Source organism: Amblyomma mixtum, chromosome 8, assembly GCF_055824585.1.
Source record: "Amblyomma mixtum isolate Tamu chromosome 8, ASM5582458v1, whole genome shotgun sequence".
Taxonomy (NCBI): domain Eukaryota; kingdom Metazoa; phylum Arthropoda; class Arachnida; order Ixodida; family Ixodidae; genus Amblyomma; species Amblyomma mixtum.
The window spans coordinates 122,387,104-122,413,018 of NC_143019.1; the positions used below are offsets into that span (position 1 = coordinate 122,387,104).

Below are 25,915 nucleotides of genomic sequence, written 5' to 3' on the forward strand. Positions count from 1 at the left end.
GTTCCATGAATCTATAAAGAGACTTCCGGTTGACAGGATTAGACAGATAGGTGTTCAGGCTGGCATTGTAATCATCCTTAGCCTTAGATATTGTTCTTTTAAAAGAGGCTGCAAAGAATTTGTAATTTATCCAGTTCTTTGGGCACTGGTTGTGCGTTAGACTCTTCCATGCAGCTTTCCTTCGACGATAGGCTTTTTCGCAGTCGTCATTCCACCAACTTGAAGGAGTCTTATTTACAACGCCTGACCGGACTGTAAAGACTGCTCGCCGAGAGGCGTCTAACACTGAATTTAATACCAGAGGGCCCCCGTCAGATTTATCGGAGGGGGAAACAGACGAGAGGGCCTCACCTAGGAGGTTCTTGAACAGTGAAGTATTTATAAATTTTTGTGGCGAACCAGTCGCCCTGACTGGACTGCACGCAATAGTGAAAGTGATTGGGGCGTGGTCACTGGACGTACCGCAGTCAACTGTACACCACGAAGATACCGCTGTACCATTAACTGCTAGCGTTAAATCAATAGCTGATCGAGAATTAGCCCTCATGTAAGTTATGGCGCGACTATTGTAACAGCACACGCCGTTTGCTGACATCCAAGACCAAAGTAATTTCCCGCTAAAGTCTGATCTGAAACCCCAAATTACATGATGAGAATTGAAGTCCCCAGCTAGAACTACTCGTCTGCTGATGCGCAGTAACGCATCGAGCTCATCCGTCCTACGGACTCCTGCGGGGAAGTAGATATTTGCCACCGTAACAGGGGCGCACTGCGGAATAATGATTTCAACGGCAAGTATCTCACAATCAGGTCTCATAATTTTGTGAGACACTTTAGCACGATGATACAGTTTCGTTGAAATCAATGTTAGTAAGCCCCCACCCCTGCCGTTTGGGCGATCATTTCTAAAAACGGAGAAATTTTTAATTGCAAATGGGCGATTAGGATTGAGCCACGACTCCTGTATTAAAATAATGTCTGGACTATGTTTTAGTATAAGCTGCTGTAAATCGGGGAAAGAAGATGATATAGAGGGACAATTCCACTGTAGAACAGATATTCCCGCCATGATTATTGCTTTAAAAACGTAGCTGCAACAGCCTCTTTCAACACATCTGTTTTCTTTGAAATTCCAGGCGAACTTTTCTTAGTCTTACCATGATGATGGTCAGATTTCGATGGAGAAGAGGAAGCACGACGCTTCTGAGATGGAGTAGTCATTTCAACATCTGACTCACAAGCGTTAGAGAGGGGGACTTGGTCAGAGTCATTTACATCCACGGACGTGGAGGTAGAAGGGGTGGTGGGCTGAATAGCAGCAGTGGCAGAGGAGGAAGGACAGGTAGACGAGTTGAGGTTACTTAAAGCCGATGAAGCAGCCTGCGCGGAAATGACCTGGGACAAGGCGTCGCTGAACGTACTGATCATGCGGTCAAGTACGCCAGCAACAGCCTTCTCCACCGCAGCAACAACGGACTTAGTTAAGGCTGCCTCCACATCAGCAGTGGACGTGCGGGCAATACTTGCGTGTGAGCACTGCCGTCTGTCAAGGCGGGCGTATGCATCAGCGCGCGAGCACCTGTCACGCTGAATAATGTCCAAGACGTTCTGCTCATCGGCACGCTTGGGACAGGTGGGGTCGTCAGCTGTGTGATCAGAGTGGCAAAGACAGCAGCTAAGCGACTCAGAAGTGCAAATATCGTGTGCATGATCACCGCCACAAACGCGACAGCGCGTTGCGGACTTGCAAGATTTGGCACTGTGACCGAACCGCCAGCAATTCTTACATTGTAAAGGACGGGGCTGCAGTGGGTCTACACGGTACACAATAGGCCAAACTTTGATCTCGGACGGACAAGAGTACCCTGCGAATGTTGCAATAACCGACTCCGTTGGTGTTCGAGAGCCTCCAGCCTCTCTGCTGCAGCGGTAAACTGAAAGGATGCCAACACCGGCGTCATGAAAGTCTGCAAGAATTTCCCCTGGTGTAGCGGAAGGATCCACACCGCGTATAATTCCTTTTACGCAGGCTAGCTGCTCTGGAATGAATACCTTCACCGGTAGGGAGGCGAAAGAGGTGCACTGCAGCAAATCAGCAACGCAATCCAAGTGAGCCGATTTGCATAGAATTCCTCTCTTGCCAAATGGTCGCACCTCCGAAATCTCAAGATAGTGGCTGGTGGCTGCCTTCAGCTGCTCCTGGATGAATCGAGTTTTTTATTTTAATTACTCCATCTCCTACAGGGACCAGCGCCACAGGGATTAGCTTTACACCGTTTTGACTAAAAGATGGTAACGGCAGATTTTCAGCCGGTAAACTGGCGAACCAGGTTACCGGACCTGAGCCCGGGGAAGACATAGCCATGGCGGAAAACCTACAAATCCTTCGAACCTACATCGAAAGGGGGAAAGACCTGGCCAAATCCCCCACTCGCGGAACGGCCTCACCAAAATTTGAAGACGGCCAGAAGACGCAGAGGCAGTCCGTGGTAGAAGCAGCTCCAACGGGGAGGAGAGGGAACAGCAGGACTCCGTGCGTTGCTCCTAAGGCTTTCTTAACTTCCTCTTTCTTTACTGGCGGGTTGTCCTAGCTATTGCTGTGTGCTACTGCCTCTCTGAATAACGTTCTGATTACACTGGCTACTGTATAGAGTTGTGTACAACTTTTCGACTACTTTAACTACCTTGTCTATATTGCTATTGACATTGCCCTGTGTGTCTCTCAACGCTTGCATCTGGTATTTACCAATGCCTCGTGTCCTCTTTACCGCCTTTTAGGCTGCCTCCGTTTCTTTAGAGCATGCTGTATTCTCTCCATATTAAACTTCCTTATGTTGACTACCTTATGCTTATTTATTAGCTTTTATAGCTCTACCAGTTCTATTCTGTCCGTAGGCTTAGAGGCTTCCGTGCTTTGGCGTTTCTTAATCAAATCTTTCGTGTACTGAGATAGCTTGCCGGTATCTTGCCGTAGCACCCTACCGCTTTCTTTTACTGCGCACTCCGAAATGATAGCTGTGAGATTAGCGTTCATTGTTTCGACATTAATACTGTCTGTCACACTTAGAGCCAAATATCGGTTGTGCAACGATATCCTGCATTTCGCTACTTTCCCTCTTACCGCTAACTTGTTAATGGGCTTCCGCTTTACTAGTTTATTCCCTTCCCCCTTCATGTCTAGGCTACTTCAGGACTTTACCATTCTGTGGTCGCTGCAATGTATCTTTCTGCGGACCTCCACATCCTGCACGATGATTTATGTACGCGCATAGAAATAGATAATTAGGAATACAATGTCCCCCGCGGCTCACATTATCAACTTTGAAAACCTTAAAACGCGACTTATGTTACGTTTTAAAATTTTTACCTTGCACAGTGGCTGGTGAGGACAATGACACCTCTGCAGCCACCGACAAAATGAAAGCATATCACTTGTTTTTTTCTATCCACAAAAAAAGCGCTCTTTGAAGTCCTGCTGAGGAGCGAAATGTTATGCTTTTTCCGTGAAAAACGTAAAGCGCATCACTTGCGCAGGAACCTCGGTGCAAACACATCATCAGCTGGTGCCACCTTAAAACGACTACGGCGCCTATTTAGAACCTTTGAATAGTTGTACCTCAGAATGTTCTTATTTCTGCCTCTCTGGGCGCGAAAGCGAAGGCCAAATTATTGCCACCATTATTATTTACTCATCATATTACTTGATGAGATACAGAAAACTATTGTGCTGAATAAAATGCTAATTAGAAAGTTTCGGTTGCTTCAAATAGTTTTGTATTATTACTGGCGTTCCCCTGAATTAAAGTTTGTTCCTTACACTTTATATTGACCAGCTTGCGCTCGTATTTACTACCTTTCCTGCGAAAGCACTACTTCACTGCGTCAAACTCTGCGAAGAATCTTGTGGTGTTGCGGGGCTTGAGAGTGCAGAAATGTAATAAATATTGCCGCGACTGGGTTTCGATCCCACGGCGGTGCGAATATATCAGCTTCGCTGGCTACTGCAGGAAAGCACTATGCTATCGCCGCAGCCAATCAGGCCTCGTGTTAAACTGCAACACACTCACGTGCTGTACATTGCACATCGTTATCTTCGTGAACCGCCATCTGCGGTGGGAACATGTCAGGTCAGTTTAACTTCGATCAGTGCTTAATCTGATTCAAATATCGTCGCCAGACGCGTCGACGATCCAGTAAAGAAAAAGCATGAACCAACCAGGCTTCCTCACCCCTGCTTAGTTTAATCGCGTTTTGAAATTGTTTGCTTAAACAACTGATGTGTATGCGTATGGTACGGGCAGCATGCAATGCATCCGGCCCGACTTCACATTGCTTGTTAATATCAGTAACAGTTAAGTATGCTTTCCTTATATTTCCGATCCATTTATTTATTTATACAAATACCTCACAGGTTCCACACTTGGAACATTGTGTGAGGGGAGGGGTTACAATATTTAGCAGACAAAAGATGGTACAAGGTGGAAAGAACAAAAGTAAACAATATTAAATACATTGGACTGCAAACAATTATTACACCGTACTTAAACAAAAACGTAATATATTGACATAGAGGAAAAAAACAGCAAACAAATAGCGGCACTGCATGGATTTGACAACACATACGAACACAATTTATGTACAATATCATGGATGCATGAAGGTGGTCAATTCGTTTTTGAAGATTAATGGGTCACGTATGGTAGCAATGCAATCCGGAAGGCCATTCCAACACTTGATAGCACGTGGCAAAGCAGAAGAATTAAACGCGAGTGTTCGGCCGAATAGACGTTGGAAGCTAAGATTATTATGTAGGCGACGTGAAGTGCGCATTGGGCGTGTAAGTAGCAGTGTGGACGCGTGACGACTGTATATTAGTTTCTGTAGTAAGCAAAGAAGTGCGATATCCCTACGTGTCTGTAAACTTGTTAGCGACAAAGATAACTTGATGCTTGTTACGCCTCAGTGCTTCAGTGCTTCAGTTCAGTTACGCCTCAGTGCTTCAGTGCTTCAGTTAGTTCGCTATCAAAGCGTTATGCTTTTAGAAAATGCGACATGATCTCAAATTTTATCTGCGGAACCCTTGCCATGAAGTTCATGCGCACTGTTCAGACGGGTGCAGAAAAGCGGCGAGAGGGCTCCGGGCAGTCCGCATTTGTTTTTATGTGGTCACAGTGGATGCAAACCTACTTCACAGCGGTACATACATGATACAAGAGAGTGACACAGACACAAGCGCTTGCTAGCATCCAAATGCATTATAGCCACATTTACGGCAGTGTCGCCACCTACGGTGACGCGTGCGTTAGCCAGCTGTCGGTGGCATTGATTTCACAAGAGCTTGCCTATCTTATTAGTCAGTGACATCATTTGATAGTACGCGATTGTGGGCTTTGCTCGATATGTATGATGCTTTTTGTTTTGCTTGCCGCGTTTCATTTATATTGCTGCCTTACCGGTCCGGTCGCATTAAATCAGTTGGTTGCTAGTAAGAGCTTGTGTTTGTGTTCCTCTTTTGCGTCCTGTCTGTTAGCGCTGCTGAATTGGTTTCTATCAACATACACGAACCAGCCTGACTAAGCCTTGTTCTTGAAGTCACAGTGGACCTTAGTGGGTAAGTGTATTTAGGAAGCGATAGTAAGCGCCTCAGAGCAGACGCCCATCTCAGGGTCAAACGCATGCCATCCATCGGTCGACTGCTTACTTGTGCTTGTATTGCTCCACCATGTTAGACGCGTGTTACGCTCGACTTCTTCCGCTAAAACGCCGAAGCATCGGTACGGCTCCTTTGGGCTGTTGCTGCTATATGTTAAAGACGGGAAGCGCCAGCCTACAAGGAATCTACAGACATCTGGAAACTGTCAATAGACAGGACTTCGGAGAGGCGTCGCCGTGGCGGCCCCGGCACCCCGAAAGCAGGGAGCGGCGTCAACAAGGGGACCCCCTGGTGGTTTATGGGGGGACATCCGCTGCACGGGAACGGTCTTCGGCTCAACTCCCATTAGCGGTGCCAAACCCAAACGAAACGCAACGGCATGGTGTGTCGGCGGCTGTTCTGTGTTGTTTGTGGCCAGCGCGGGTGCTGGCGTGCTCGCGCTTCGGTAACGGCTTCCGGTCTTCCTGGAACCTTTCGGCCCAAGTGCGACGCCGGCCCTCCGTCCCCGCGGCTCGCTGTGAAGTGCAGGTGTCAGACTTGTGTTTCGGCTGACGAATGGCTCGACCTTAACGGCTTGTCATCGTTGCTGCGAGGGATCGGCCGGACAGCATCTTCGAGGAAGTGGCGAGTGTGAACTGGGGAATGTCCTTGTGGGCGGAACACTACAAATGGACACGTGACCCAATTCGCAGTGATTGGACGCATTTTTGATTAACCAAATTCCCCAACTAGGGGCCTGTTCGGCATGGAAAGGGGCTTTTTCTTCAACCTTGTAACCTTGTCTACCTACTTTCCTTGTTGTCTCACCTTTAATCATGTAATTAAACCTTTGTATTTTACCTGTTACCTTGTCTGGGAAGTTCGTTCTATGTACCGGCAGTCTGAGGGAAATTATGGTAGGGAACACAACTGGCGCAGTCGACAGGACCTGCTTAGGCTGAGCGGAAGAACTTCACAGGGGACAAGCGACAACGACGACGAGAGTGGCGGAGGGAGCGACCAGGCTACCAAGGAGACCCACCAGACCTCCAGGCTCATCTGACCCAGCCGGGGCACCGACAGCGACGCTTCGGTAGCTAGGCGAGTACCCGTTTGGTTTCTTGTGTTTGCGTGTAATGTCAAAGCCTTGGGTTTTGAGGAGTGACATCGCTAAAGAAACCACAATGGTGAACCCGGGTGTAGATGGGGAAGGGGGAGAGGTGCCGGCGCTAACAAACGAAATGGTAGAAGGCCGTAGTAACGCCTCGCCACAGACGGCGTCGGAGCAGCAAGAAAGGCTGCTGGAGTTACAATTGAAAATTGCTGAAAGGGTCCTAGAAACAGTACGTTTGCAATCGCAAAGTGGAGTCGCGTCCGTCGAGGGGAGCAGCTGCTCAGGTGCGGATACGCGGTTGGAGGAGGACCGGAAACTAAAATTTGCTAGCCTGTTGAAGGGGGTACTCGCGATAATGCCTACTCAAGAAGCACTAGTGCCGGGTTGGTTTGAAGACATCGAGGCAACCTTGGAATCCTACGATGTACCAACAGAGTGGCGGGCCGGACTTGTGTTGCCGCGACTCAGTGAGAGGGCGCGGGGACTCCTTACACGTCTGTCTTCAGATGAAAGGCGAGAATACGCCATTCTAAAGAGCAAAATTTTGCAGGGACTAAGATTATCAGCTGCGGAGTACAAACGCCTTTTCCAATCATCCAGCAGGAGACCGGGAGAGTCGTGGGAGCAATTCGCGGTCAGATTAGAGAATTATTGGGAGTACTATGTCGAAAGCAGTGAAGCAAACTCGTTGGAGAAAATTAAACAGCTGGTAGTCTCAGACCGTCTGAAGGATTGTCTCAGCGCAGACGCAAGAGCACACATTGTGCTAAATCAAAGCCAAAAGCGAGGATCCCTTAGGCTCGAAGATGTTGCTACGATAGCACAGGCATTCGGGGAGAGTGTCAGGTGCAGAGTGACAGCGGGAAGGACATCAAGTGCGAACGAAAAGCAGAAAGCGGAAGGGACCCCGACAGCACGGCCTTCAAAAAGCACTAGCCCACATTCGCGGCGCAGGAAACTATGTTTTCATTGCCACAGCTACGGGTACGGAGCAAAGGAATGCCCGCAGGGTGCATTACCAGCCAGGGAGGCGACAAAGAAAAATCGTAGCGAGAACAGAGAGGTCGTTGCTCGGGTAGCCGCACCACTTGAGGCGGGGGACGCGCCAGTGCGAGTAACAGAAGTCGGCGGGGCCAGCACGGTTACGATAAAGAGTGCAGGTCAAACATTCGACGCGCAAATAGACTCTGGGGCGGACGTGACCCTCATTCGCAAATCACTATGCCCAAGGTACTACAGCGCAGGGTCGACTATCAAACTGACAGGCGCGTTTGGGGAGCAAGTAGTTGCCGAGCTGGCATACGTGCAGATGTCGACTACGGAGGGCGCTCCAGGTGTCTCATTTTACCCCTCGGAGAAGGGCATACTGTGTGCAATCGCCGACAAGTTGGCAAAGGGCATAGACGCGCTGATAACCCCTAATGATTACGAGCAGCTCTTGGAGGACAGAGAGGCAGCACCACCTATCGGTGAGCCTGAAGCCGAAGATGAGAACTTAGACCCAGGGCAGGAATCGTGCGAGAACGAGAGCGGGGAAGTAGTGCGCGCATGCGAGGTGACCGTCGAGAGCACCTCGCAAGAGGCAGCGCAAACGACGCGGCAGACATTCCGCGAGGCGCAACGGATGGACGAAACGCTGAGAGAAGCATGGGCACAGGCGAAGGAAGGCACGCACGGCATGCTCGTGCGCGACGAGCTGCTTTATCACCGAGAGCACGTCGCCGGGCACGAGTGCTGCCAGCTCGTTCTGCCATCAGAACGCCGCAAGGAAGTCCTAGAAATGGCCCATGATTCCACATGGGCAAGACACCTTGGCGAGCGGAAAACTCTACAGCGCATTAGGGCGTCATTCTACTGGCCACGGGTAGCCCGCGATGTGAAGGAGCACTGCCGCACGTGCCATGATTGTCAGATGAGAGCCCCTATGCGAACACAGGACCGCGTGCCAATCTCACCTTTAGCTAGACCGGGCGTCGCATTCCAAGTGGTAAACATGGACTGTGTAGGCCCGCTCGAGCCGCCTTCCGCTAGAGGACACCGTTATGCTTTATGTGCAGTGGACGTCCATTCGAGGTGGCCAGAAGTAATATGTTTGAAGACCTTGACTGCGAGGGCTACTTGCGACGGGTTACTACAGATATTTGCGCGACTAGGAGTCCCAGAGACGATCTGCTGCGATCAGGGCACAAATTTCACAGCTAAGTTGACTCAGGAGCTCCTTGCAAAGCTAGGCGCATGTCCTCGTTTCTCTACGCCGGACCGCCCGCAGAGCAACGGGTTAGTCGAGGGGTGGAATGTGACATTCAAGTCCATGCTGCACCACACCATAAACGAACACGGGAGAGAGTGGGACAAATTCGTTCCGTTCCTCCTGTGGGCCTACCGCGAGGTGCCCAACGCTAGCACGGAGGAGGTCGCCCTTCGAGCTGATGTACGGAAGGCTGCCGGTGGGGCCACTCACCATCCTACAAAAATCTTGGACGGGGGAATGGCCAGTTCTAGACTCATTGGGAATCCCCGCGGCGCAGTACATGCAAAGGCGACGGGAAACGATGGCTGAGGCCAGTGCAGCAGCCGACGAAAACTTAGAAGCAGCTCAGCGCGCTTATACCAGCCGCTACAATCTCAGAGCGACAGACAAGGGGTTCATGGAGGACGAACAGGTATTGTGGCTCGAGAGGGTAGGGAACACAACACAACACAGTCTGAGGGAAATTATGGTAGGGAACACAGCTACGCGGTTACTTTTTTTTAAGAATACAGTTATCTGAGGTTGCGACGGATGCTTAAGCTAGATTTTTTATTTATTTATCTATTTACAAATACTGCAGGCCCTTCTCGGGCCCATGCAAGAGTGGATACAAAGGAGACAATACAAGGGAACAAGTTAGGTACATATATAATACAAAATAAGAATTCGGCATCATATTTCACTATGATATCATCATATTATCATATATCATCATATGAAGAATCATCATCATCATTTTTTTTTCATTATGCTCATGAAAAGAAAACCGGTAATATCATCCTTGACCGCTTAATGACGGATGCAAGGTGAGTAAGGTTTAAGGATGCGTGTGTGTTTGTTTTTCGTTATTTCTATGCGCTTCCGTCACATTTAATACCTGCTCGTATCTTCGGTTTAATATTGGTTGCAGATATTGGGGCGAGGGTCGTCACCCACACCCTCTCTTAAATCAATCCCTGATGTGGAAGAAAAATTCTGCGCACTCACCCTAACAGGAATATTGAGCTTCTCCCTGATAAGTTTCCGGACAGAAGCCGTGACGACGCTGCCGCCCGTCTCGGCTGCAAAGCGTTTTCCGCGTTGCTGGCGTTACACGGCGGTTTAGGACACAAACTAGAGATCACATTGTGTAAGCCGTGGACCAATAAAATTAAAAAAAAACAATGCTAGTGAGTCGTGTAGCGCTCGAGGTCCCATTGCACATTCAGTGTTCTGCATGAGTACACAGTCGATCACACTTGTCTAGAGTGCTTGGACGGTGTGCTGCGGAGCTGATGAACCGAAATCTTTTCGCAGCTGCTTTGCTAGCGGTAAGGAGCTGGTGCTTGTGCGTTCACGGCTCTATCCAGCTGCTGTCTAGCGCATGCATTATCAATGAAAGTTAATACCTGCTTCATAATTTCTGTTCATCCTGCCTGAACGGCACCTTTCCAGCGCTCTAGGCAAGTGTGATCGACTCTGTACTCTTTCTGCAACAACATTCTGCTCCACCGACTTGGTTTCCCACACACATTGGGCAATCGAAGGATTGACTTCTGCACAGAAAGTTTGCGTTTCTCTGCGTTTCTCTCTATGTTGACATCTGTACCACCAATTTAGTGCTGTATTTTATCGTTGAACATGGGGGTACCCAAATGTTTCTGAGAAAATAATATTTGACATTAATTTTTTTTGGCCGGCTCCTGAGAACTTTGAAGTCTTTGGCAGCAAGAGAATAAGTCGCGGCAGACACTTCAGCGAGCAGACCAAACAGAATTTTTGAACATGAAGATATAGACAACTGTCGTTTTTTCTGCGTGTTATCAGAATCTCAGTAAACTTTATAGAAAAAGTGCTCCGATGGATCAAACAATTGCATAGCAAGCTTGAACAAAGACAACTCCACTCACGACTTAGCAGGTTGCGTGAATGAATTTAAAGGACATGCCACTTTTGTCATTGGCTTCATGTAAATGAGGCGAGTTATAATTTATTGCTGTCAGGTACGTTTCATCTATGCATGAAATACTCTGCATGCATGGCATTCATTCGCAACTGTGCAATGCATCGCATAGGTTCTTGTCTATACATGCGTCAGAAAGGCAATGTATTTTCAATATTGCACAAATGCTTAGGCATATTAGAAGAGTTTTGACCTCAACGGTGTTTCGATGTAAGTAGAAGATGCGATAAATTTTACTCCTGGTCACATTTTCCATCAATGCCATCGGAATTTAGGACTTGATAATTTTCCGCGGCGGCCGCGTATCAATGCAGGCGAAAGGCAAAAGGCGCCCGTGTGCTGTGCAATGTCAGTGCACATTAAACATCCCCAGATGGCCGGAATTATTTCTGAGGCCTCCACTACGGCACCTCTTTCTTCCTTTCTTCTTTCACTTCCTCCTTGATTTCACTCCCTCCTTTCCCTTACGGCGCGGTGTCGACGTCACTTTCTTTCCTCAAAATCCAATTTTCAAAATTGTCATTTTTTTTCATGCGTTTTCTGCAAACTTTCATTTTCTCTTAAGCGGTGATTCATTTAGGTTGCGTAAACAATCACTTTATGACATCTATATCATTAATCCTTTTTAAAAAGGCATTGTTCTTTGTCCTATCGACATATCAGGAGCTCAACTTATTCGATCATGGTAGTTAGCAAGGTTAGCACTGTTCGTTTGAATGCGTACATCAACTAATCAAAACCTGAAAAATAGCCAAACAATACCGCAGTGGATGCATATTTCAGGGTGCTATCATCATAACCATCAACCTGATTACGCCTACTGCAGGGCGGGGTGGTATATGATGATCTAAGTTTTTGCGCAACTAATCATTACAGAAACATCACACAAGAGGGTAATAAACCTTGCAAAGAGATGTATTTTAAGACAGGATTTGAGAAAATGAAACATTTGTAATGTGCGAGAAATCATAATTGCCATGAATTAACACGTAACTTCAAGAATTATCATTTTCTAGACATCCTTGCACACATGACTGCCATGACTCCACATGTCGCCTCTTGAACAGGCGACATGTGGAGTCATGGCACATCCGGCTCACAAAGGCAGCGATGAATACAACTCCAGGAACGCTCCCCTCTGCGTACGTTAGTGGACTGTGCCACGTGCTAACGAAGGGAGAGCGAAGGCAACACCCCGCTGCTGCTGGCACACTTTAGTCACCCCTGAAGAAGGGACCGAGCTGGCCCCGCAACGTTCGGCAAAATTAAAATATTGGTTGTCGTCAGTTTTTTCTCTCAATCTACCATGAGTTGGGATCTCTACCACCGGATATCTGCCATGGACGCTTGTCCAGTTTTTGCTTTCGTTCAGGATGCTGTCATGAAAGCTCTAGTGAGGCTTCGGCAGACCATTAATGTTTATTGTTTGTCATTTATCTGAGAATAAAGCAATTTTTATCAGTACTCGTATTATTGTTACGAACATGATCGCTTATGCGGTCACGGTATCAAGATGTTCGTGCGCACTTTAAAAAGCTTTTACACCGCTCACTATCAAAGAACAGGTATGGCCTTTTCGACAGCTTATGACAGAAATATACGACGCGCACCATTTATGCCCAACTGAGGTAATGCGCGGAATTAGCGAAGATGCTTACCGATTCGTAGAGACGAGACGTCATAGTGCTGAAGCAGCGGGCTTTTGATTATGTCCACTAACATGGCTGGGGTTCCGCTGATTTCGGTGCACCTGAGAAACATTGTGATTGATGCACGTGCATAGGATTGACGGTGTCGCACCTGAGAACATGCGATAACATGCACGCATAGTGCCAGGAATCAAAACTTTGGGAATAATGGGAAAGCGTATGGTAGGTGCCTTTCAACACGGTCTTTCATTCTTTTCGAGGATTTGGCCCAGTCTTTTTTTTTTGAAAGACAACGATTAAATTTACAGATCTTAACACGGTAGAGAGATGGAATGAGGATGGGTTGCTTTGAAACATAAAGTGAACAAGGGATTGGCAGCCTCAGGGTGATTAGTGAGTGTTGTGACAAGAATTTTCTTCGTATAACCAAAGCGTCAATCATTGACGGGGGTTAAATAGGCCTTTCTCAGAGGAGGAAGTTCCGTTGGTGACGCAGGGAGTTAGTGGTAACGTGATGGAGGTGTGATGTGCGACTGGTAGTAGGAAACTGAGATGTGGCTAATGAAGAAAAGATGACTGCGAGGACTTTAGAATCATTTACACGGCGTTCAAATCTATACGTAGGTCAAAATCTGTTCGCCGGTATTTCCTCATTAAGCCTTTATCGAAATACATGACGCGAGTTGCTGATGATGATGATAAAATAAAGTTTTACGGCACAAGGGCATTTGTGGCCAAAGAACGCCATGGCAAAAAATGTTTTCTTCTACTCAAGGGGGGGGGGGGGGAGGTCAAAGACCGATCTCCCAAGCATTTTACTCGAAATAATTCGAGCACCAAACCAGGACAAAGCTTGCACCACTTGTATGACCAGTGGGTACCCGGCGGCACTGGGGATCGATCCCCGCGCCTTCCGCATGCGAGCCGGATGCTCAGGCCACCAGGTCACCGCGAATTGCTGCTCTCAAGCAGATTACCAACGCGGCAACGTGAAGCACAGGAAAATAATAACACTATCGCCATTATTTTGAGTTTTTCTTGTATCGTTAAACGCAGCAAAACTCATCGAGGAAGACCGATCTCTTTCAAGATCTCTTTCAAGATCGGTCTTTCTTACGTTTGCAATCCTTTATGTCATTTAAAACTGGATGCAATTTTTTAGCAGTGTTGTGTGCATGATCAAGTTTTACATATGATAGTTTTGTAGGAGTACGAGAAACGTCTACGTAGGTACCGTTTCAGGTCTGCTTATCGACGTTGTTTTGTGCAGTGTGTGGCTTTAATTGTGAAGAGGGACATGTAGAATGGAAGACTTCCAGTCCACAGACACAACCATAAAAAGGAAGGAACTGTGCCGTCTATATAAATGATACTGGAACCGTGTTCCGCGTATACTGCTGCACGCGACAGCACCTTCATCCTTCAGTCAAGCCATTCCATTTACAATGTACAGTACGGTCCATTGTTAAAGGGAGCATGCGATCGCGTGGCCTTCGCGCTTCTCGGCGCGGTGCAGCCGAGAACTTGCGGGAATTGTCGACACAAGACGCATGCGCAGTAAGCACAGCGGCTGGTCTTTCCACGTATGCGCCTCGTGCCGCTTATTCTCGCTGCATCTTGGCAGCAGGGCTTCGTGAAGCTCGAAGGCCACGGCATCGCATGTTCCCTTTAACAATGGACCGTACTGTACATTGTTCACTGGACATTCCACAGGTCACTACATCTCAGTGACCACCTCACAGTTTACAGAAGCATTAAGGTCGTCGTTTACGTCACCGTCTCACAGAAGTTACTTAAAATAAAGCTGAGCCTGCGGTAAAGACTGGCTAACTGAATAACCTGAGTAGTCAGTTTTGCGGCCGCTTGAATAGTGTTTCCAAATAAATATGCTTGAAATATTACTTTTCGCAATTTAATCAAAGCGTTGATAATGGTACGGGATTGGAGACACAAGCATCTGGAATCAAAAATTAGGAGTTACTGTATTCTCCTTCATAATTCTTTTTACACTTGCGATTTGTGGCATATTACGCCCAAGGAGAAGAAAATTTGCATGGTAGTATACTGCATTGAGGACAGGGTGAGAATTTTTTCTTGCGGTCCCAACATGGGAATTTGCGTTGTGTCTGGTTAAACGTTCTACACGAGAAGGCGTACAGAAGACACTTGGCATACCTGTGGTCCTGGATGGCTTTGAGGATGGCGCCGACGTCGTAGCTAGGAGAAGGCACAACTACCTTCAGCCCGGGAACCAAGGGACGGGCCAGAACCCCGCTCAAGCCATACGCGTGGAAAAGGGGCAGTGGGGCGCACATCACGATGTCCTAGAGAGGACGGAGGAGTAACCTTCGCAATTAAAACTTTATTAGTCCGAAAGCACTATTACAATGGGTTAACCCCGAGCAAGATCGCATGGTTTTTGCATGATTGCGATGTTTCTGGGTTTGTGCCAAATGGTATAAACAAACAAAAATAGACGATATAAATATTTGCGATTCGGATTCGAGATGCAGCGGCGCAGAGAGATCATCTTCGCTGGCCACTGAGCGAGAGCAGTAGGCTACCCTACGGGTCTATGAATGTAATGTAGAGAATGACAGATTCCGCCTATATGGCCATTCACTCATTAACACTATCCGAGCATTTTCGCCCGTGATCAATAAATCCGAACGCCGGAACCGAAGTGAAAACCGAAGTGCTAGCGCAGGTGATTCGTATTTGGCGTAACTACGGAAATCAATCGTCAATTTTTTTTTCAGATCAATACTCATGACAACAAACATTCCGGCAGCAACAATAAATAAACGATGCAACAAGAACCCTGCAAGTACATAGTAGACCAGGGATTAAGACAGGGAATCGTAGTAGGGAAACATAGCAGACAGGGAATCAGGGAGAAGGTACAAGTCCTTCTCTGACCTATTTGCACAGTATTACATGACCACGTTTTTAGATCTTGGCATAAGTGAATTGTTGCATTATTTCAGAATTTTATTATGCATCTACTTTGCATGTTGTATAGGGTCCATCACCGCATCATTATCAAGCCACGCACAAGTTTTATTCAGGCCACAACCAAAGATTTTTGAGATGACTGCTTTTCTATTATCAAGAAGTATGCTTTACCTCATTTCACAGCGCATCTGAAGAGCATCGAGAAAGCCATCCAGTTCACCGTCAAAAAATAAGAAAATGGACACCGTCCTTGTTTGGACGTCTTAGTGAAACGAAGCCAATCCGCCCTCTCATTCAAAGTGTACATGAAGAGCGCTCATACTGGACGCTACCTGCACTTTTAATTCCCTTCACCCAGCCTCCCACAAGAGATCAGTGGTTGCCTCGCTTTTTCGTCGAGCAGACCGCAACTGCCCAGAGCCAGAGGGCGCCAAAGCCGACCGTCAAAGAGTTCACAAGGACCTCTCCAAATGTGGCTGCCCGTTGCCTTTTCTCAGCGTTGTGGAACGGAAACTGTTGCGGCCTCTACGACCTGACAGTGGCCCAGCCGCCAAAAAACGTGCGCCTGTGCTATACGTGCCCGGAATAAGCGAAACCTTGGCCCTCATCTTGCGATCCTATAACGCTGAGGTGTCACACGTGCCGGCGAAAAAGTGGTGGCAAGCCCTTGTCAGCGTAAAAGACTTCTGCCAAAAGAAAAACTTCCTGGCGTAGTCTACAGTATACCGCGCAGAGACTGTAACCATGTGTGTGCAGGTAATAGTAGAAACATTGTTAAAAGGTTGAAGCAATACCAGAATGATATTGTAAACCAGAAAGTTTCGTCAAGTGCACTAGCCGAACACTCTGAAAGCAGAGAGCATGACATAGATTGGAGCAAAGCACCGATTTTAAAAACAGAAAAGAATCTCCAAAGCCGTCTATCTAAAATCTTGAATCATTCAGACAACCGAACACACACTTAATCGCGCTGACGGGGAACTTCCTGGTGCGTACGCCCGCTCTCTAAGGCACATTTTCAAGCATAAATAGCGAGCCTTGCTCGCCTGTACCTCTTTGCAAACAAGGTTCCCGTGTGGGAGCCGACAAGTCATTCAAAATTTCATTGTTTTGGTCGGTGTTCCGCCTCCTTCATAAGACAAGCCTGAAGCAAATCCCCATTCTTTTTCCTGTGCCTTTAAAGGCATTTTTTCGTGTTTCCCCTCATAGTGTGCACAAGGCTGCCACTTATTCCGCTCAAAAGCAAAAAGAGCGCTCGGACCCATCTCCTGCTTCAGAAGTGCCAAGAGGTGAAACTGCTTAGTGTGTGGACATTACGCAGGTTGAGGCTTTGGGCCAAAAATGTAGTCCGTCTCCCTTAAGGACTGCTGAATCGTCATGCCCTCATAGGGAAACAAAAAAGAATGACACTGGTGGTACCTTTATAAATAGTAGTCTAGAAAAGGCAGGTGTGGCTGCCGGCCTCTCCTCAGAATAGTGTCTCCTAAGAGTGTTGGAAAGGAGAAGTCGTTGATTTGAATCCTCTTTAAATGATTTAATCAGTTAATGAGAATCTTGAGGAAGAAAGTGCCTAGCTGAAGAATGCAATTTTTTCATCGAATTATCGAGCTTGCAAGCTTCATCGTCCATCGTGGGGAGGTTGCACACTTTGGTCATTTCATTCAAAGTTTGTTACAGGTTTAGTATAGTGTTTCAGTATATGGATGTGGAGAGGATAATTCAGGCTCTGGATTTCTCCATAGCTGGATTCCATTCAATAACAACTGTCAATGCATATTTACCATCTGGGGTTCATGACACTAATCCTCTGGATTATATTTTCTCTATCTGTAGAACGCATGCGTTACTGGGCGGAGAGTTCAGTTCTGATCACACAGCGGGGATTTCGGACGTATGCTTGCGGCTGCCGTGTATGGGGACTGGACTTGTGAAAGAAAAAACATACTGATTTAACACGAGCTTTCCTACTCTTTCCCATGGGTGATGTAGTTCTATATTACATTAAACTTTTTGCACCCACATGTTAACTGTTCATTCATTGACACCGGTCGGCTCAGCCGCAAGTAATACTTTGTAATCAGTTTCAAATTTGTGCTTCCGGTGACCTCTAGCAAAGGCCTGATTTGCGCCTTCATCAATTTTAAGAGTTAAAAACTACTCTGTACACGAAACGGAAAGACTTGGCGAATTTGCTCACTAACATTTGGTCGGCTTTAGATAGAGCACGACAGCAAACAGATTTCTGGTGCAGGCTAGTAAAGTTACTGTTAGGGTGAACATGCAATTACGTGGCTACGCTGGCAGGAGACTCGAAGGAGCACCTCCAGGTCCTTCTCTGTGGACCACACTTTGCTTCGATTCGCAGCCGTGTCCAACACAAGGGCGCTCCGAAGAGAGTGGCCACTGACTCGCGTGCTCACACTATGAGTGGATCACCCTGTGCATACCTATGCAATTGTTGGTATGCGGAATATCCTAGGGATGACAGCAGATGAAAGGCAACCTGGAAGAAACTAATAAACAACCAGTGCCCCAGAAACTGGGTTCATTACGAGTTTATTACCGGAAACCCGAATTGCATTGTTTCTTCTGCAAGCGAGGAATACGACGAAGAGGATTGGGAATATCCGTTTTCATCATAAAAGAGACCAGTTTTGGTTCGTTTTTTGAGATTTAGGACATTGATTCCAATGGCTGTGTTCATGCTCTCAGCAGTATCAACTGGAGGAGAAATTGCGAAGTAATTAGACGGAATTGATACAGTCCTGGGTTTTCGCTTTACAGCTCCCTGACTACCCCTCCATGAATTCCCTTCGACAGTTTCTGCATTGATTCTACACGTGAGCTTTCGCAAATTGTCTGCTGGTTGCCTTCTGTGGCTCCTGTACCTTACTGTGTAACCTGTGTGATGGTGAAAATTGTTTTCAACGAATCCCCCTATATTTATTGACAGCAACGCCGTGCACCCCAAGCGAAATTAAGTGGTCTGCTTCGAGGATGATGTGAAAGCAAGGGCGCTATGAACTCCGGGGCTATTTAACAACGCCTTAGTGGCAGGAAAGTAGAGTTAAAAAAGACCTGAACGTTGAAAAGTATACCTTTAAGAGAAAGTGAGAAAGACAGTCGCTACAGCACTAAAGAAGGCGATGACAGGACGGACGCCGTCCGGACCTCAACGTCGTGGCTCAAACCTCGTACTTCATTAAAAAGGAAAACAACGCTCACAAACGAGCAGAAGAGCCGAGACGCAAACACAGCGAAACGATAGCAGGATCTCGTTTCCAAGCAGCGGCTTAGGAGCGACAAGCGAGCGATATCTTGTACAGTTGCGTCTTCAGCATGAAGTCCAGCTGGACATTACTGATGCCCTTCGGCATTAATGGGGCAGGAAGCTTTACCGCTCCACGAGGTTTCGCTTGAGGTTGACATTGATCACTTGGTCACTTTCCTATTCGACTGCGAAAAAAAAACGCTACGAAATGGGTGCTTAAGGTAGGTTGACTGACAACACTTTGTGTCTATGCGTGACAGCAAAACAAGTCGCAGTACGCAATCATCATTGCAGCGAGGCAGTACGGGCGTAGCATGAAGTAGGACAAACATTTTTTGCCGAATCGCGTTTCACAAGATGTCTGTGCTTAGACGTATACTAAGTGAACGTAGTATGCGTTTTTTCTTCGCCAAGTATAACGCTCTCCTTGCTTAATTGAAATCATTTCCAGGCAATTTCCTTGATCTATGACGTATTGTGAGCCAACACTATATGGCCACGCTAAACACACCATACGTTTGTATGTTTTAGTGCACATGATGTGGCCAGAAAATTATTTCATTGCGCTGAGCAATGCCGACACCAATACCATTCCCCGACTATGACTGAGGTCATCGAATATATACTGACCATTGGAGATGCTGGGGCACTCTATGCTTACCGTTGTCAAGTCTATCCTGTGGTGGAAGGCGACGATATTGTTGACGAAGTTGTGATGGCTAAGAACGGCCGCTTTTGGACTGCCTGTTGTACCCTGTGAGAGGACATTGTCGTACTCTATATTACACTGAAAGCGTCCTACTCTTTCGAACATATATAATGTTTTATAATCCAACTAAGCACTTTTACTTAATCTGTAAGGTTCTGGTTTTAATTAGAAGCATCCGAATTTCCGTCAGGTAAGTTGCATTTTAAGCTTTGCCAGGCCGCTTTACTGTCACCTTTTTCACACTCCAACGAGCCGGCTGTCAGTCTCTAGTTTGAAAATCAATACGAATACATTAATAATTTCACGACCGAATCACGGTCTACACTGGTTCAGTGCTTCTTGTTTTAGCTGGATTAAGGAAAAATGAGTTTCATGCGTGTTATGGTAGCCGCGAAAGAGGCCGAGCAGCGATATTAAGGTATGGATTTTGTAAATCGTATTTTCCCATTGTACTCGCTCGTATATTTGTTATTATTGTTTTGTGTCAACTCAAAAACTTTCAACAACAAGTATGAAATCAACAACTAGCAAACATCGAGATTTAATATCTGTCAGTCATGCAGGTCAAGGCATGCCCATAGTTAGAGTATACAAAGCAATGGTACGAACGTCTGTCCGTGGATATGGCTTGAAACTTTAGGGAAATTCGCCAAAATTTATTCTAGATCTATGCTTCCTGTTGTGCTATAAATGAAATGCAAGAGTTTTGACAAAATTCGACTCCCGTTGTCGCACCTATGGTCGCCTCTGAACGGCACTTCGTCGTTTCTCATTCTCCGCTATTTATGTGTAAGCGCTTCGTGGTGTTCGCTACAGAAGCAGCGTGTCCTTTTTCTGCCTTCAAGCGCTGCAGAAAGATATTGACAGGAGGCATTGTTAAGGGTACTTGTTTTTTCTCTGTATATAGCACAACTGTCATGCCGTTTTTAGATTATTTTATGTTTGCACATGGTGCAAGCAATATTATAGGCGCCTAAATGGGAAGGAAATGCTTTATAGACGTTCCGTCCTGACTTTATTTCTTAATGGGATAGTTTTCGACATTAGCAAGAGATCTAAAGGAGGGGCTCGGCTGAAAATTGTTAATGAAATATTTATTCACCCGCTTTCAGAACAACTTAGCAGAGAACGCGTTCAGAGTTTGCCCAGCTTTAACTGGAAACAAAAAACTCCACTAGTTTGCAAGAAAAATAAGACAATGATGCCTATACGTATTATTAATTAGGCTTACCATTATGAATAACCTAATTAATGAAGGAGTTTTAAAGACAAGCACACAGTCCAGCACGTACTGATGTGAAGACAATGGTGAAAGGGTCGTCCATGTCGACTTGCTGCTGAGCTGTTTGGAGGTCGGCTTCCCCACCTTGCATCAGATCTCGCAGTGCGATGCAACCTCTGCGTTTGTGGCCGATGCTTATATTTTATCGGTACAAAAACAGCCACGGAATTGCTCTTTTCAGTTCGCACCCACTAGTGCCGTCGTAAACGCTTACGATGCTGTAAATAACGCGCTCGCCTTCTGAGAATCTTTATAACCAAATCTGTTCACAGGAGACCTGGAGAATTTCATACCATCCGAATGCTCTCGACGGAACGTCATCGCTACTCCGTAGCCCAACTCACCATCTGCACTGCAGCTGCGTTTTCGTGCACGCATAAAGACAGCTAAACTATGCCTGCGCCGTGGGTAGGCTGGGGGTAGTCTCTGTATAGTCTGTATAGCTTTCCTTTTTAGCCGTATGGCTGCGCTCGGGTGGACTTCAATGAGTAATTATTCCCTTATTACAAATCTACTCCACCTTGGGGGATTCCCCTAAACATTTGGTCAACATCTAAAGCTGTATAGCTTTCTCAGAAACATCGTAGTTAAAGAAAAATTCGTCCTGGTCCGGGGCTCGAACCCGGGACCACCGCTGCACCGGTGCCGTCGCTCTACCAACTGAGCTAACCGGGATGGTAAGCTTATGGTAGGGCGAGAGCGAATTGATCTATAACTCGAAGTGGGAACTGTGTTGGTCAAATGTTTACACACACATTGTCGCTTAGTGATTAATTTTTTTAGCATCTAATGGACAATGTTAGCCGCAGCTTTTTTTTTTCAGCACTTAGTGAACAGCGATAGGCACAGATGGCGCTGTAATGGAAACCCGCCGCGGCGGCTCAGTAGTTAAGGCGCTCGGCTACTGGGCCGGAGAAGCCGGGTTCGATCCCGGCAGCGGTGGCCGTGTTTCGATGGAGGCGTGACGCAAAGGCGCCCGTGTTCTGTGCGTTGTAAGTGCACGCTAAAGATCCCCAGGTGATAGAAATTATTCCAGAGACTTCCACTACGGCACCTCTTTCTTCCTTTCTTCTTTCACTCCCATCCTCCTTCCTTCCCTTACACCCTGCCCACCTAGTTTTGAGACAATTTCAGCGCCATTTCTTTTCCTAAAAACCGATTTTATTTTTTTGTAATGGAGGCCTAAGCGGAACACAGCGTTTTTTTCTGCATTTCCAATTTGATAGTGGCAAAAAACTGTCAAATGCTGTGCTCGCTACGGAGAATGTGTTACGCGTGCTTATGTAAGATCCTTGAAATACACTGACTGCAAATTAGCGGAGCACAGCGGAAATCCCGAAATATTCTGGAAGCCTAGGATAAAGTCTAGGAGGCAACGTGAAGTTCCAGCTTACGACATTTCATAGTTTTAGGAAGACATTGACCTGCAGCTGACGTTATGAGCAGTCTGCGTGCCCTATACAGTCATACGAAAACATTGTTCTCGACATTTTATATGGCGAGAATTAGCATCGATCTTTGCCATTGCACATTGCAATCTTCATTATTTTGCTACACTGCGGACTTGACCAACTGCGACTGGATTCAGGTGATATTTTTGGATTTCGAACAATGTTCCTGTAGTGCATTAAAAGACATTCCGACATCCATGGCCTGTAACTGAAAGCAAATGCAGACCAAATTCAATCAAAGCCTGGGACAAAAATGGAAGCTTCTATTAGCATAGCCTCCAGAAAAGGATAGGCACGGTATCGAAAGGAAGGCGGTATGGGGCCCGTCGTTGTTGATCCGAATAAGGTCCTTCTCCCACCTTCTTATGTCTGTCTTGTAGATATGTAATAAGCCGTGATCTTATGCCTGAGTTATCATTTGAAGAGCAGGTTTAGCGTTTAATTGATTCCTTTCCAGGAATAGTCCGATACATCACTGAGTGATTCGCTGGTGATTGTCAAATCGCTCTCTCTCTCGGTCCAGCTCGAAGTGATTCTGCTTTGGTCGCCTTTGACCAGAAAACGTACGAAGGTGTGTAAGTGGTGTACCATATATTGCACCAGTCCACTTCAGGCGACGCATAGAGACTGAGGCGGTAAAGAGTGCATTTGCCTATCGAGCATGACGTTGGCATTCCGACTGTCGAAAGTAGGCGTGAACAATTCGTCTCATATAATCTGCTGCACGAGCTGATCCTACAAACCTACAACTTGGACTGGTGGATCAAGGGCGCTGGGCATGGTGCTGGTAAAATGAACACGAATCGCGTATGCATGCCGGAACACAGGGAAGTAGTAGTAGTGGTACAAACATTTATGGAGAATTCAAAATAAAGACGAAGAATATTGCTGCGGGTGATGTCTTTATTTCCGGGCTAAAATGACCATGGCTGTTTCGTCAGGTCACAGCAGGAGAGAGCGGCCTTCCACTGCTCCTTCGTGTAGTGTGTTTGTAGGTTGTCTGGTTTTTCGTTCCTGCTGTTCCATGTGACTTGGTATACTGTAGGTCTCTCCTTGCACCACAGGCATGCGTCTTTGTAGTGTTCAGGGTATATTGTGGTTTATTTATGTAAATTTGGGAAGCGGTTGGTTTGGAGTATTCTCCAGTCCCTGACGTCCTGTGCTCTCACCCCCTTGTGTGGTCTGGGGAGGAGTTTTCGCTTTCACTAAAAGTATTGTAATCTGGTGTTGTAGGCAGTAGGTACTGCCGTAGTGTTTAGTTGGGTGGAGTGGGTCTCTGCGTGGCCTGCTTGGCTTCTATGTACTCGAGCCATGCTATTCACGACCTCGTTGCACTCGAGTCCTTAGTGCGCTTACATGTATAGCGAAGTGCATACTTTCTGTTCTTACGGCGTAACGCATGCGCAGCGGTATGCTGTAATAGGCCCGGGGTACTGCGTGACGACACGCGTTTGTTTAATCCTAAAGCGATCACCTGAAAAGCCTTTTACTATATACAATTGCTGTTTTCTTGTTTCATTCAAGAAAACTAGCAAATGACGGCATTTTTGAAAGGCAGCTAGTACGCAGTGGTCATTTCATTTCATGATAGAGTACAGATGGAAAGGAAATACGAAAGCAAGAGAAGCAGCTAAGTAGAACTGTGGGGGCACTTCAGTAGCCTTTAGAGCGGAATGGGATAGCATTAAATTTTATATTGTTGCAGTTTCTATTGCAACTTCTGTGTTTGTTCGAGCTTGTTTCGTTTTCGGTTCAACACCGTCGTATTAAGAATCTGTCACATAATTCGGCGCAGTTTTGAAACAAAGAAAACACCGCCGAGCGCACGGCGTCTAGCCAGCGTGAGCCGAATGGGGGAGAAGGAAAACCCCGCTGAGCGCGTGGCTCTCTCCCCTCGACCACCGCTCACCGCCACGGAGTGCGCCGAGGGAATGAGTCATCCACGCCGATTTCTCTAGAACGTGCGAGTCGTTTCTACTGTTAACCGGGGGAAGAGGGGAAAGCCTTGCGTGCGCTAAGACATGTCCCCCTCCTCTGCACTCGGACGTCGGTGACGGCGCCACGCCAGAACACGCTCGAAACTTCGAGATGCGACCCCCGTACTCTGACCAATGGGGACGCGCGGCTGGCGAGAGAAAGGAAGGGAAACTACACGGGAAATGCTGCGTGTATGTGCGTGCCTACTTTGGCGCGTAGAACAAACAGACGTGAGAGCGAGCCTATAAAAGAAGGACGTTGACCGCTGTCAAGTCAGTCCGGACCGCCGTTTAAGCTTCATCGAAGCGCGCCCGTTCTACTCCCTGGGAAAACACCACTCGGCCAGCCACGGACCAACGAGGCAACGTTCGCCAGTCTGCGGGACAGCATCGTCGCGGACCTCGGGTCGTCGGACTGTCGCAGTGCCCGGTGAAAAAATTGTTTTGTTTGTTTACCTCCCTCTCTTGTGTTAGTGCACTTTAGGTGAAATATTGCCTTTGTATTGCATTCTCTCTCGAGTTTAACTTTGCACGAGTTGCATTGTGTTGTTAATTACTTAGTATGTGTTTGCACTAGTGATTGTTAAATCCTCTGTATCGTCTCTTTGCTGTATAAACTTTGTTTTGTTTGTGAACTTTTGGCTCCGACCCATTCTCTGGCTTGCGACCAGCGAAAGCTGGGCACCGAACGCCCAAAAACCTCTTGTCACTTGGTAGCTGGTCTCCGCTGAGCTTTCCACGCTGAGTCGAGGGCATCTCCTTTGAGTCCGGGACCACTACCCCCCACATGCTCTAAGGGTGTCTGGGAACTTCGCGCTAAAAGTGCGTCGAAGTGAGGGTGACAGACTTCTAGCTGCAGTAGGAGGAATCCGCTATTCTTGAACGGTGCGACATTGGCATATATTGCATTTAAACGCGGTAGTCTTAAAGGCCCCGTTCTCCAGCCAGTCCTGTGTCGGTGTTGTGAGCGAAAAATCACGGGCATGGCTCTGGCAGGGAGTCCCCAGACAGCAACCTAGGAGGCAAGTGGGCCACCTAGGACACGTGACCTTGCGGTGTCATCACAACCTGCCCACCGAAAAGTGAGCTAACTGCCCAACGGAAGGTGGCACTGAAAGTAATGATTGGTCACTACAGAAGAACAACCTGGGCCGTACAAGGCCCACCGCTGGGAGCACCTGCCACCGCAAGGCAGTGGCACAAAGCTTAACTCTGCATCACTGCGCCATGAGGGGTATGAGGAGTGCTAGGTATTTTTGAATGTAAAGTAGAGAATGACCTTTTGCATATATGGGAATAAACCCATTACGCTAACACGTCATACCCTTAAAGCGGAGCTTAAGTGTCCCCTGCAATTTTTTTCTGATTGTTTATTTCAGTTTTTCATATAGATTGTCTAGAAGGTAAGTGGCTCATAGCTGGTGGGCAGGTTGCGATGACGTAACCAGATTACGTGACCTGCCTCGACCAATCATTAATTTAGCCGCAACCTAACACCATGGGCAGGTCTCTCACTATTCGGTGGCCACGTTTTGACATTACAGTCAGGTGATGTTTCTCGTCCAATCAATGTCGCTCATTAAGGTAGGGTTCAATGACGACACAAGGCCATACGGCCTTTTTACCAGTCTGCGAGTCTCATGACATCCCACATGGCGGGATTTTTGTGTCTCAACTCCAATG

At 47.0% G+C, this 25,915-nt stretch overlaps 1 protein-coding gene across 1 annotated transcript in view; it reads right to left on the reverse strand.

Moving 5' to 3' along the window:
• Window positions 1-25,915, reverse strand: part of LOC149334177 (medium-chain acyl-CoA ligase ACSF2, mitochondrial-like) — a 92,480-nt gene that overhangs the window by 41,819 nt on the left and 24,746 nt on the right. Inside the window, exons 7-11 of the mRNA XM_089555055.1 lie at window positions 20,816-20,921; window positions 19,476-19,568; window positions 14,764-14,912; window positions 12,598-12,689; window positions 9,985-10,058 (exon numbers count right to left, since the gene is read on the reverse strand). Of these exons, the coding sequence (XP_089411181.1) occupies window positions 9,985-10,058; window positions 12,598-12,689; window positions 14,764-14,912; window positions 19,476-19,568; window positions 20,816-20,921 (514 nt within the window). The remainder of the gene's footprint in view (window positions 1-9,984; window positions 10,059-12,597; window positions 12,690-14,763; window positions 14,913-19,475; window positions 19,569-20,815; window positions 20,922-25,915) is intronic.